Consider the following 14,238-nt stretch of genomic DNA (forward strand, 5'->3'; position numbering starts at 1 on the left):
ACTGGCTGTGAGACAGAAGTACTGGAGGCATCAGCCCAGTTGCATTCAGGCTGCACCAAATGGAGAAGAAGATGGTACTCGAGGGAGGGATAATGGTTGGTAGGAGACTGACAGGACGCTGAGAGTGTAGCACAAAAGTACTGTTGGGGGAGGGGGAGAGGAGCAGGGAAGAGTCTCTCTGCTTCGGATGGGTCCAGTGGCAGTTTGCTGGATGGACTGTGGGGCCTGAGGCCGACTCACTGTATCCCTAGTTGCTTGACTGGGTGATCCCCTCTCCCTTCTGCCCTGCGGGAATGTGCAATGGTTTGTGACAGTGCTGAAGTCTGCACTGAGGTCTGTGCTGCTTTGTTCAGATTTGCAGTTTGAGGTGGTTGTGGGATTTTAAAGGAGCTTCACCTTTAGACTGTGCTGCACTGGCAGCTGCTCTGGCTTCCCTCTGCCTTCTCTGTAAGCAGAAAAAGCTACTTAGCAGCTGGGGCATTGTGTGCACATGTGCTTGTGATATTCTGTGCCATGGCAGCTGCTGGCAGATAAGAGGAGGAGTCTCCTGGGATGGGCAAAGTGCTCCTCCGCTCCCTTGGACTGTCTCTCATCTCACAGCCACTGTTTCTGTTGCTGCAGCCAAAAGAGCTGTGCTGTTTAGGTTTAAGATAAGGTAATTAATCTGAGAGAAACAAATTTAACCCTTTTGAACTCCACACCTTCACCCGGGCCCTGTGGGATATGTCTAGAGCAGTCTGTGTCTAGGAGAGGACCAGAGTGTTGCCAGCCCTTGGGAGAGGAGGATGCAGCAGCTCCTGTGGTCACACGGTGCTCCTGGGCCATAGGGCTGACCAGCAGCCTCTCCCGCCCTGTCCTTCAGCAGCTGACACAGCTGGAGTGCAGAGCAGAAGCAGATTGGAAGGGAGAATGACAGTCCCCTTCACAAGTAGTGAACTTTCAATTTGTTCACCAGTCATTAGTTGTACCTGTCAGTGCTTGTAAAGTTGCTATGCGTCCTAACGGTACCTCTAGGAGAAGAGGTTGGTGTAGCCTCAAGAATATCAGGAGCCCACTTCTTTTTGTGGAGGTTAAGAGCTAGCTGAAGCAATGCTTGGTGGGATGGCAGGAGTGTTAGGCCCTCATCTGTCCTTTGCCAAGACCCTACCTGTGTTATGTGCTATTATAGCTCATATATACGTATATGTTGAGGATGGTATTTAAACCTGCGTTAACATCTCCTCAGCAAAACATGCAGGTCTGTTCTTAGATGTCTTATCCACATTCTAACCACCTTTCACAGCTGGTTTGTCCTCAAGATGTTTTCCTGTACTTTTAGCCTTAGATTCATGAAGGTGAATGCCACTTATATGAGCTGCTAAAAGTTGCAGGAACATTTCAGGACTATATATAAAGGAGAATTCTTACATTTTATTTACATTTTGTCACTGTACAGAGAATATAAATGTTAATATTACATACTAATTTGACCTCTGTTGATTAACCTACTAGCAGGGACGGCACGATGAGAAACCAGAAGTATGTCTCTGTTTCTCAGTTCAGTCTTAAATATCACAGTCAACACAGCTAAACAACGATTCCACCTGTCAAGCTCTTTATAAATCAGATGAAAACCATTTTGATGTGTTTGAAGAAATAAATGCCTTCTTTGTAGTATGGAAACTGCAGTATTCTAAGGAAAGAAAATGGCTTTCCTGAGGCAATGTATATAAAATACCCTTTTAATAAATAAACCTTGTGAGCCAAGCTGGCATATTATACAGACAATGTCTTTCTCTAATACTTGGGCTTCAAAGAGTTGAAAAAAGAGCCATGAGATCACCATGTAGAAGTACTGAAGTCATTGGGAAAAGAGATTGTTGGTTGTTTTTTTTTTTTCCTATCAAAATGATGTGGCTGCCATAAGTCCGATGTAAGAGCAACTCATCTGACATCTCTCTGGATTTAACAGGGAAACTGAGAGCAGGGTGGGACCCAGCATCTATGCAGGCATTGGCAATGTTAGATAAGAGCTAAGGGTTCGTGGCAGCAATGTGGTTTTGAAAGAGTGGCTGCAGAAATAATCCAACGGTCCCCAGAACACAAACAAGGATGAATATCCAGAGAAACAGCCTGTCCACTACCATGGCAACATACTTCCAGTCTTCAATGACCTGGAAAAAAAAAGCCAATTAAATATGTTAGCAATTTGTCATGTTATTTTGTTCTTCCTCTTGCTGATGCAGTCTTTGTTGATGAAAATAAAAGGAAACAAACTTCAAGGTCCAGGGAACAAAATGACTTTAGACTTGGGAAAGAATTTTTCTCCTGCAACCATTCTGAGCAGTGGAGAAAAATATTGTGAATATTTCTTAGCTGTCTTTGATGTGTCAGGTACAGGGCATGGCTGCCTACTGCTGTTCCGGAAGGACCTATGGTGTAATCCAATTAAGGATTTTTTTCTTTAATTTTAATTTGCAGATGCTATTAATCTCTGTGGAGAAGAAGAGAGAGTATTTATTACTGTTAAACAAGGTTAGCCTCTGACTTTTCTTGCAGCAGTCTATTTAGTCAAGGGTTTTAATGCATATTAATACTGTTGCTCTTATTAAAATCCCCTCGGCCTTACATGTGTTGTGTGTGAAACGGGCAACATGAGACTAGTCTTAGATTCTGTTCTCAAACTGAAGTGACTTTCTGGCTTTCATTGTAAAGGATGAATACATCAGTCTTCATTTGCATCACAAGAATGATTGTTTTTCCTTTGTCAGTGATTCCAGTTACACGTGGGACATTGTCACCTCAGCGACTTCCCCGTGCTTGTCATTTATCTCGTGTCTTAGATTAGAACATTACATATTTTTCCTTCAGCACGCATTTAATTCCCACTGCTGCTAATGGAAGTTTCGCACTTCTGAAATGAGGCTGTAGTAAATGCGCAGGAAGAGTTGTTATCAGACCGTGATATTGAAGGAAGATAGCAGAAATTAAGGTTATGAATCCATAAAACAGTAATATGTAATATGGGAGGACTCTGTGTGAAAAGCATTCCATTCATTTTTAATGCATGAAATGCCCTTGAAAGTCGCTCTTAGCCTCAAGTTGAGGCTCCGTGGATCTTTTAATATGCAACATATTCTTGTAAGGATTTCTGAGCTGTTAGAAAACTTTTTGCCTGCTCTGTGAAATGTGCTTCTGTTCGGTCAGTTTCAATGCATACAGGGTCATGTTAAATGTTAGCATCCGATCTTTATTTAAATTGACAGTAATTTCAGTTAATAGAAAACATGAGCTACTCAGCAGCGTGTTCCTCAAGGGACTTCTGCAATATCAGAAGCCAGGCTTCGTTTAGTCTGCTTGGCTGAAGGGGAGAGGGCAGGAATAGAGAGCCTGGAGTCTGACTGGGATCTGGGAGCGACAGGATGGCAGAGAGGATGTTTGGCAGTTTTCCTTAACTGTGGTCCAAACAAAACTCTGAAACATCTGAGTATTTGTGAGCATTACTTGTGGTGGGTTTGCCTGGCTTTAGTGTGTATATGTATGTATGTGTAAGGCATGTGAACAGGACAGCAGCAGCACTGCTTACATATGCCCTGAATCCTGTACTTCTCTTAGCCAATAACAAGTGTGATTTAACTCGGGTGGAAGAAGTATCAATTCTGCTGGCATTAAGATTTTGATTCTACTCATTGTGCTTGCTGTAGCAACCTAAATAGCAGCTCGTCTTGCTCAATTAGGGACAGAGGTCCAGGGGTGCTTGCAAAGGTTGAGCTGCAGGTACATTGGTTAATGTGAGCTGGTGTGTTACAGTCTTTCTGAATATGATGAGGAAAAATATTTTCAAATAGAGTTCTCTCTGACCCAAAAGTCAGCAGTACTGTTTTCCCCTGCCAAACACTACTTGAAGGTGACAGCACAGCTTTCTCAAGGATGTTTCATGACTTACTCAGCATTCTCTTTTTGTACAGTCATGTTACTTTCCAAGATGGCATTGACTTTACCAAATTACTGTTTGTTAAGTTCTTTTAAACTTTAGCTAGGCTCTCTCTAAAAACTTCAAGGTAACTAGAGAGTTCACATCTTCCTGAAGGAAAGCATGCTACAGAGGAGGAGAAGGGAAGAAGTTTGGAGAGATTTACTTACGCTCTGGTCGTTGTCATCACTTTTCATGTGCTCTGCTATAAAACTGACTCCATCAATTGCTTCTTGGACTTCAGGAGAAAATTTGGTGCCTGTTCTTAATCTAAAATCTCGATGGCTGCTGACATTGTCTAGAGTGTCGGTGATTTTCGCATCGTATTTTTTGGCAGAGGCTGTGTTCACGAAGTAAGTTGAGTTCTTGTAGAAATCGGCGGGGTCCAGGCAGAGATTCTCTGCTCTTGACTTTTTGCAGTTGCACGGCTTTTGCCGTGGAGAATTGTTTTCTGGACGCTTCATGAACAGATAGGCTGGGAGTCTTTCAAGGAACACCAGCTTTACCCACGGAGGCATGGTGTGGGTACTTGGAGATCTATGGTGGACATTGAGTACGCAGACGCTAGTGACTATTGAGAAGGTCACCAGTACCATTGTAAACATGAGATACTTCCCAATCAGTGGAACATCTAGAGATGTTGGAGGAACAATTTTGGAGATCAGCAGTAAGAACACAGTCAAAGCAAGCAACACAGATATGCATAAGGTCATTTTTTCACCGCAGTCTGAAGGCAAGTAGAACACCAGGATAGCTAAGGATGTAATTAGCACACAGGGAATTATAAGATTGATGGTATAAAAAAGAGGTTTCCTTTTAATAATAAAGTCATATGTCACATCAACATAATTGGGATCCAAAGGATTTACAGTTCTTCTTCCTGGGAGGGCTACAATGTCCCATTCTCCACTTGGTGTAAAGTCATCCATGCTTGCCATGGAAGTTTTAAGTACCATATCAATTTCTGTATGATCGTATGTCCAAGACCGGAACTTTAAGGTGCAGTTTTGTTGATCAAATGGGAAATGCTTAACCTCGATCTTGCAGGCACTCTTGTAAATTGCTGGAGGCAACCAGCGGATGCTTCCATTATTCTGTACGATTGCGTTTGTGTAGAGTGAAACTTCATACGTACCATCCGCACTGATGAAAGAAAAACAGGACAGAAATAGGAGTCAGGAGACCAACAAACGTTGGGTGGAAAAGTTCAAGACAGAAAAACTTCCCCATTCTTTGTCTTGTGGGTCTCAGCTGCTAGAGTTAAAGCTTAGTAAGATTTCAGTATGGGATTCTATGTTGTAAGCAGCTATATAATTTGTCAGGGAGATTCATGTGTGCATTTCTCCCAGTCAGAGAACTGATATTTTGTCCTGTACTTATATAAAACTATTTTTATAAAACAATTCTAAAAAATAAAAAAAAAGAAAAAATGTACACATCCATTTTGTCCAAAGAACTCAATGTTTAAATATTTCTTAAAGTAATTAAGGCTAATAATAATATCTTTGAAAGCTGAGTAAAAATGGGATCATTCAGCATGAAAATGGAGGTACCTTTGATTAGGAACACAGCCACTGCCAGAAGCACACAGCAACACTCCCAGATGACATAGACAAGGAAATTGGGATGAGCAGTGTTAGCTGGAAATGCAGGGAGAGTGCAGGCACAGAAAATGTAATTATGTGGTTTATAATTTATCACATCATTCCAGTTAATGTTTGCGTGTTACAAAACCAGGACAGACAAGCCCCAGCATTCTTAATGCCCACAAATGATCTTGGCTTTGTATCTCCTCCAAATGCTGAATTTCCCCAGGAGAATCTCCTGTCAGTCACAGCATTCAGCGTGGTTTCCTGCCCAGTATTTCTGGGCAAGCAACGTGCAGTTTTTTAACCCGTGATGTATCCTGAGGCAGGAATTCAAAGTGGTCAATTGCTGAGAAATATTCTTGAAATCTAAGGTTTCTTAGCATGTTGAGTGGGGTTTTCCAGGTGTGCTATGCAACACCTTTCAAACTCAGCCAATCTTACTACCAAAGGGAATTATTACAGTAGGAAGGAGCTATAAGCTATACAGTAGGAAGGAGCTATAAGCTATAAGTGACTCTTGACAACTGAGGAGATGCAACTGCTTTTGTTAAAACTGGGTGGAACACTGTTAGACTGTTAGACTAGATATATCCCATTCCTTTTTGCTAAACAAATACAGTTGTAAAGAAACGCGTATAACCTAGAGATAATATGTAAATACGTGTACATCTAGAGACAACGTGTTGTCTGTAAAAATTAAAGAGAAAAGTCAAAGTGTCAACAAGAGAAGATCAACTGACTGTGATTAACTAGCACCCTTTTATTCCAGTGGGATGTTTGCTTCTTAGATGTTAATAAAAAATGTCAGTAAAAAAGAGCTACCTTGGTGCTAAGGCTGATTTTTCTAAGTGAGTAATTGCTACAAGCATCCAAGGATTGGCACGTGTTGCTGCTCTCCAGACCAGTTACATTTGGCTGTGCAAAGTCTTCCTGCTGCTGGTGAGACCCTTGTAGCTGGTTCTCTAGGCAGCACAGCAACCAGATGCAGATGCAAGTGGTAACAGTGCTAGCAGTCTTCAGTTTTCTGCCATTCAATGGGTTTTGGTTTGTTTGTTGTTTAGTAAGTAAATGATACATCTCTTTCGTACTGCCTCCCTGAGTTTAGATTTATAGTTAAGCCATATGACACAGTGGGCATGCTTGTGGGCGGACAGTACGTAGGTGCTTTTGCTGGCTGCCCCTGACTCTGATGCCTGTGACACGTTGCTTCAGCAGGAGGAAGTGTAGGAGGGAGATCATCCTTTATCTAAAGGTTTAATTTGAATCTTCGTACTGCTGTGGAAGGTTCAATAAGATGAGGCTTTAGCTCGTTTCTGAACACTTAGGAAGCTTTTTAATCGTGCTCCTTCCCTTTACAACCCATGAAGCATTACCACTTGGGGAGTAAGGAAGGAGGAAGCCAGAGGGCAGCGTGACAATTTAGCAGAACAAGATTTGAGCAGGCAGAATACATCCTAATCCACTGGCTGAATTATTCTGTGACTAACGCAATAGTTTTTAGTATTTAAATATTTCTCAAATCTGATCTCCAGTAGTAGGATTCCAGGGACTTAATTCAGATATATATCAACTATCTAAGTTTCCCATCTGTACATGTATGCTTGAATCCACTGGTTTTCAGAGCATCATGAAATTGTATTATACGTTTCAGTTATTGTGTGTTTTTTGTTTGTTTTTCCCAGAGATTTGATATTATTTACTTCAGGGATCTGCTAGAGACTTAAAACAAATATAAAAAATTGTCAGTTATTTCTTTGTAGGAAGGCAGTATTGGACTATTCTACTACCAAGCTTTTCTTTTTCTTAGTACTGAGAAGCAGCAGGGTCAAATGTTGACAGACTTAAGATACATTCTTATAATTGACTTTTGAATGCTTTATGAAAATAGGACATGAGCTGGTTATGAAAATGAGTATTAACTGATGGGGTTCTGATGCCTGTGATGTAACAGGTTTGCATCCTGGAGACTGAGTTGAAAGGAGAGAAGAAGAAATAGGAGGCAAAAATGTAGCTCAGTGCTTAAGGTGTGTGATAAAATTTCAGATGTCTTGTCTTTTGTGCAGCTGTGCCTGTACCTGCAGTTCATGCTTGCAATGTAGTCTAATCTGATAAAGACTCGTGACTCTACGAAAGCCTTCTCATGGATCTTCTGGTGCAGTAACAGCCCACGCTGCAGGCATGGCCTGGGTCTGCTGGAGTCTCACTAAGGACTTTGTTTTGCTGAAATCTTAAAGGCCACTACCTCAGTCAGGATACATGATTATGATTTTGTTTGCTGTCTGCGTTAACTATGGATATTTTACTTACTTATTGTAAAGCACAATGTCTGGCAGCCAGATATGTTTTGCAGGTATTCTCAGCATATTTATTCCTTCGTAGTCAGAAGGCTTCCAAGCCAAGCGATAATCAATCCACTCCTAAGAGAGGAATTGTACAATTGTGATGGGGGTATCCAGACCAGCACAAACAAAACGATCGCTGTGATGGAGGGGAAGCAGTGGTGTTTGTGGACTACGAGAGCATGTTTCTGTGGGTTTTATTACCTGGTTTAGCCAAACATTTGTAGTCATGATCTGCTCTCGTTCATTCTGCAGGGGAAGACACAGAGAAAAGTTGTTCAATTTTACTGTAGTAATATACTGTTGCTTTATAGAAACTCTCCATGTGTATAGCTCCAAGTGGCTTTTAACCAGAGCAGTTGTGACTAGTGTGAATGTTGCTGCTTGGGAGCAGATTCTCCCCACAAGCTGATTTTTTTTTTTCTCCTGAGGATTTGATTTGAGACAGAAGGCACGTTTTGGCCACCCAGAAGCCCTCAAATAATTTGTGTAAAGTTTATGTAATGTTTGTCATGTATGCTCTTGGCTGGCAGGCTGCGCTTCATGGGATTGGTAGGAGTTTGTCTGCAGCAGGTCTATGCATGGGGGGCTCTACAGAAGGGACAAGATAGGAGGTCAAAGAATTGGGAAGATTTCTGCAGAAAAAGAACATACTTCTCTGCTGCTGAAGATGCTTGATATTCTTAGAGCCCATAAGATTATTTATTTTGCCTTCTGCCTGAAGAGTGACGGCACAGAGGGACAGTGACCGAGCTGCATCATTCTTGATCCCTGCCCATGCAGAGAACCAAATGTCTGCATCCTTTTTCATCCAGGGAGAAAGCAGTAGAGTTGAAAGCCCCAATTCATGAAATCATTCTCACGTATGTGCTGGATTTTATTCCCACTGTAGTTAATGCTAAACCTGTCTTGGCACTGAGGTGTATTTGTGCCTTGGAAGGACTGTTGAACTCGTGCTAACTCAGAGTAAAAATGCCTTTCAGACCTTTTGAAGTCAATGTTATTGAAGATGGGGAGTTGCTTACATGAAGATTGATTTAATGATGTTAAGCTATTCCAGACAGAACTAGCATGTCTTTCTCTCAGTAACATTTCACTATGCTTTGTTAATATACTGTGGGATCTTTAGCTGGCTTGTTTTCATATCACTACACCACATTTCTTTTGCATTTTGCAATGCAAAAGATGGCTTGATATTGACTACACAGTACATAACAGATCCTGACCTAGCAAAACGTATGTCAGCTGCCCTGAAATCAGTAGAATGATTTTGATTTTTGATCAATGGGATTTTATCAGATGAAGATCTGGCTGCTGTCCTTATTGCTTAGGCATAGACAGATCTTCCTGTTGCAGATGCATTCTGAAGTAAAAACGGAAAACAGCATGTATGAGCCCTGCCTACTAAATATTATGTAAATTATAAAATAATAGGGACAGGTAACATCAGTATGACTTCCTCTTAGCATGCTGTGTAGATAGTAACGAATTAAAAAGGAACAGCTTAATTTGAGCTTACCACACTGATGAGCTGTGCCAGGGAAACCTGCAGTTCTATAGATACCAACTGGGATGAGTTGACAGCTGGTCGAATTAACTTGTTGTACCTGTCAGGACTCAGGAGGTGGTTCATTAGCTTTTCCTCAGCATCTGCTGCAGTGCTTCCTGTAAAACATCAGATAATAGGCTTACAAGAGGGGACACCAAGGGACAAGCTGTGGGGATCACAGGATTCCTGTGCATCACATCATTTTCATTAAATAATGAGGGCTTGTGATTTTCTGAAGACTTCATGAAGTACTATTCGCATGAAGTAGGCTTGCATGAACAGAGGGAACAGTGCTTGCACAGAAATCCCGCTGAAATGGACTGTCTTTCATAGAGCATAGATAAAAGCAGGTAAATCAGGGTGTTGTGGGTTTCCTTCCACAGTATAAGGTAAAGTTCGTATTGGCAAGTGCTTTTGGGAACTCCTTTGGAAAGTGGAACCAAACCCACACTCTTTTCAGCAGAGAAAGAATGTCTCAGAGATCCCAGTGAAGGAAGTCTGGGTGTGACATCTCTCTTCGTTGTCACAAGAGACAGAGTAATGATTGCAGTCACACTTTGATAGTGATCAGTGTGGGTGAGCTGCAGAAGCCATAGTATCACTATGACTCTTCGGTAGCCAGCAATGTCATCTAAGCCTTACTTCATGTGAGGGGAAAAGAATTGATTCATGGACTAGAACAAATATTTCAATCTTAAATGGACAAAACTGGAGTTCAGTAACTGCAAAACACAGGACCTGCAAGCTGCTGTCAAACAAGCCTGAATGCGTGGAGCAGAATGACTTATGGCACAACTCCAGAGGTAAATGCATCCGTTCCATGTTCTTACTTGTGCTTTTTGATGACACTGTAGTGCACTTTTCAAAGCACTGTTGACCAGATAAAAATGCTGATGACTAAGGTCCTGGTGACATCCAGCCCACTGTATTGACCCTCTGCAGGGGAGCAGTTCTGCTGTGGGCATGGACACAAGTGTTTCTGAAAACAGATTTTAGTCCATGATTGATTCTTCGGTACCTACCAACCCCTAACATTGCAGAAATGAGAACGGTGTATCTGCATCATATTTGCTTAATTGTTCCCCAGTAAAACACGCAGTAAAACACCACTGGCTATACAAGGATTTTAAATGTGTGGTACACTGATTTATTGTGGGTTTTATGCTGTAGCATATCCATGAGATCCAGAGAAAGGCAGATGTCAGAAGGCCAGAATGATGTGCATAAGCAGCCAAAGTCCGTGTACATTTTAGCGTCTAGTTTCCACGTGCTTTGGGCTCTAGGTTACCAGAGGGGGACAAATCTCTCTTGAAAATTGGTACTTTTGAATTCCACTCAGATTACTAAATGCTGTAAGAACTTCTTGTTTATGATCCAGTAAGCAAGTAGAGAGATGTGGGAGAGCTTTGTCAAACAGATCTTTCGTTTCTATGAGCAGCTTTTTTACTCAAGCTCTGGGGAAAGGAAGAGATAATCACCAGGCTTGTTTTAATTCTTTTAAAACCAGTATGTGCTATGGCACAAATTTTGTCACACACACTTAACCGTATCAGTGTCCTTCAGAGGGAGCTTCTCAAGTACATCCCAAGCCATCTGGGAGAATACCAGTGTTGTGTTGGTTTGTTTTGTGATTCACACTTGCTTTGCACTTCTGTCCAAGTCATTATAAAAGCCTAAGTACCATATAATATTTTAATATTATGTTCATTCCCAGTGTAAGCCTCCCTAATCAAGGGCTTATCAAGCTAGAGCTATGCTGATCCTTGCTAAGCTCCAGATTCTGTTGTGGGTTTTTTGTTTTTTGTTTTTTTTGCCATGTGTTTTGCAATTAAGATGGAGCTAAATCTGATACGGTGTAGGAAGTGGGGCTGCACCCCAGGAATGGATCACTTTTTATTTAGGAGGATAGCTGAAAAGCCTTGTGGTAGACACAGAGAGAATCTTGGTTATTTTTATTATTTGTTTGTTTGTTTTCACAAATATTGTGCTGCTGCATATGTAAGTGATATAAGCAGGCTGCTGTAGTTCAAATATAAACAGGTTGATATTCGGTTTGTTTCATACAGTGGTCACTGAATGCTGCTAGCAAAGAGTGAATTCTTGTTTCAATTGTTTACACTGTCAATAAACTGTGCAGGCGAATAATTGCCACGACATATTATAAAAATGGTTTGTTAAACAGTGAGTCCCTTTGAGATACTCTTCTCTGATCTTAGGGAAGGGGTTCCTGCAGTGAAGAATTATTCTATCCAAAACTGCCACCTCATCCCAGCCTGTCAATAACTTAATCATCAAAATTAAGGATCCAAAGGGCTACTCATATTCTGATTAGAGGCATATATCAAATACCACTAGATGTCAGCAGTGCACTGCTCTAAAGATCGCTAGGTCCAATATGCCTGTAAATAAAATATAAAAATGACTGGTTCTTGAATAATTTTTATAATCTATTTTCCATTACCAGTATTATTGTAACCAGATGTCACCTAATGAAAACAAAATGACCTGTCATTCAAGTTTGTCCTTATGTGCCATGATGTCCATGATGTTAGTGACTGTGCATTTGAATACTTAGGTTTTTCCCCTCAGAAAAAATGCAAGTGCACTTTTTTTTTTCCATTCACAAATTCTTTTTTTTTTTAAAGAAAAAGTAACAGCAATCAACAGAAATGTTACAGGGAGTAAATTGATGCTTTAAGACAGATGATCTTAACAAGAACGGTGAAGCAGCCTTGATTTGGGGGCAGACTATATTTGTGTACTGGAAGCAGTAATTGGGAAAAATACCAGAGTGGATCCTGAGCTAGGGAAATTGCAGCTTCACTGAACCTGCTACACATCTTTCCATGTCGAGGAGACCCAGCTGCCTATAACTTGCAGTACAGAGTCTGCTCTAAGTTTGTATTCTCTGTGGGAGTTATGCCCATAAAAAAATTACTCCAAGATGCTTCCAGTTTCACAGCAGAAGAAACAAAAACAGATTTGATTCATTACCCAGTGTAATTTTTCCCTTTTACGTGGTCTAATTTATATAAAAACAATGAAATATCTCTTCAAACTGTGCTGTGCTGCTTATTTTCAGAGTGAAATTACAAAAACATTAGGCGTGAATAGAATAGAATAGAATAGAATAGAATAAGGAGCAGTGTTGATAAATACAGGCAGGTGCACAATTATCACTGCCTAAATAGTACAGTTTATCTTAAGACATCTTTCTCCATATCCCTGCTCAGATATTGCAATAACTGTTGACATAATATTTGCTTAGAAATAATACCTTGTACAACATAATGTCGTTCTTGTTCTTTACTGCGTATGGTTTATGTCAACCATGGTGACATACCAAATTCCCATCTGTGATTAAGAAATAGCAAGTGGGGTGCAGCAGTAAGATAGCACTTATCTTCTCTGAAATCACTTGGTAATGTTACTTCCCAGCGTGCTCCTGAGTAAAAAGATTTATATAGTGCCTTACGATAATGCCCATAATTTGGAATGCTTATTGTTCTAAAGGAATTAGCAGTGAATTTATTTTATTGTAAGGACTATTAAAATTTTCCTACTGGCGTTAATGGGAAAAAAAAGGAAATGCTAATGAGTTTAAACATATGTAATCTAAGGTAGGCCCTCACTCTGCTTACAGAGCAGATGTTTTCAAAAGTTGCTTTCCAGTAACTGAAGAAGGAAAAATGTGGGTTGAACAGGTAAATGTGAGAAAGATGGGATTTTGTCCTAGTTCAGTTTCAAATAGTTTTGCTCCAGACACTTCAATGGAGTCTTCCTGTGGAAGGTGCTCCCATGGTAAATGTACTATTCTGTGCTGCTATTGAGCTGTGTGTGTTGGCTTAAACATATGCACGAAATCCTGATGGGCTAAAGAAAATATTCTTAATAGATGTTTACATTTTTAACATGTATTTATATGCCCCAACTTAATTTAAACACTAATTACACACAAAACAATTAGGAAGTAAGAACTTAGCAAAATATATGAACCTGGGTCAATAATTGTAGAGATCTCTCACTGTTTCTGTCTTAATTTCATTTTTATTTTTCACTCTCACCGCTTGCTTCTCCTGTCACAAATGATCATGGAAGAATCTAAAGGAGTATTCTTTAGTGATGATCATTGTAACCTCCTAGTGCTCTGCCATTTCATCTCCAACTTACTGTCTATACGTATCCGTCATAGTGGATTTGCTGATATCTAATGAGCCAGAAACAACACTAAAACAGTGAATTTCATGCATCGTCTTAAAGTCTGCAAGCTACTGAAGTGATAGTTAGAAACAATTTGAGAGCTGATATCGCTGTCCTACCTCCTAGCCATGAAAGCTATTGCTGCTCTGCAAACTGAAAGAAAAAATCACTTACCGTTGAAATAGAAGGAGCCCACTACAAAGAGAAAGAGAGTGTACGTATTCCTCATGGCAATAACAGGAAGAGGTGGTTACTGCTCTTCAATTAAGACAGCTGGCAGTAGGCTCTGTTGTCAGGGTTGCACAAGCAAGAGATGTAAAAGCAAACCTGAATCTTGGAGGTATTAAATCCCTGGAAAGAGACAGACAGTAGGACCTGGCAGAAGCATTCTGCAAAGTGGAGTTTTCATAAGCATTGTGGTCCCTCCCCCTTTGCAGCTGTTTAAAGAGCTTTGTGTAGAGGGAAAGCACATAAGAAGAGGGAACATAATGTGATAACGTTGAATGAGAGGAAATGAAAGAGCATGTTAAGGAGCACGATCTGCAGAACAAAACTGCTTAATTTATGCTACTATCTAACATTTAGAAGGCTTTCTGGTTAATAAATGCA

The 14,238-nt window shown here is 40.6% G+C and overlaps 1 protein-coding gene across 1 annotated transcript; it reads right to left on the reverse strand.

The window, feature by feature from the left end:
• Positions 1-2,000: 2,000 nt before the first annotated feature.
• CHRNB4 (cholinergic receptor nicotinic beta 4 subunit) lies at positions 2,001-13,858 on the reverse strand. The gene is made up of 6 exons (XM_065734287.1): positions 13,804-13,858; positions 9,400-9,545; positions 8,085-8,129; positions 7,849-7,958; positions 4,123-5,095; positions 2,001-2,153 (listed from the first exon to the last, which is right to left on the reverse strand). The coding sequence occupies exons 1-6, from the start codon at positions 13,856-13,858 to the stop codon at positions 2,013-2,015; spliced, it is 1,470 nt and encodes a 489-aa protein (XP_065590359.1). The 3' UTR covers positions 2,001-2,012.
• Positions 13,859-14,238: the final 380 nt, after the last annotated feature.

This window comes from Cyrtonyx montezumae, unplaced genomic scaffold, assembly GCF_038088225.1.
Source record: "Cyrtonyx montezumae isolate F1298 unplaced genomic scaffold, pur_monq_1.0 scaffold_17, whole genome shotgun sequence".
Lineage (NCBI taxonomy): Eukaryota > Metazoa > Chordata > Aves > Galliformes > Odontophoridae > Cyrtonyx > Cyrtonyx montezumae.

Coding starts and splice junctions, on each gene's coding strand:
- CHRNB4 (XM_065734287.1), bottom strand. CDS start 13,858: ATGAGGAATACGTACACTCTCTTTCTCTTTGTAGTGGGCTCCTTCTAT. Junction 8,130..9,399: donor TGGCACAGCTCATCAGTGTG/GTAAGCTCAAAT, acceptor CTTCCCCTGCAG/AATGAACGAGAGCAGATCAT. Junction 5,096..7,848: donor GACATTGTGCTTTACAATAA/GTAAGTAAAATA, acceptor TTCTTTCATCAG/TGCGGATGGTACGTATGAAG.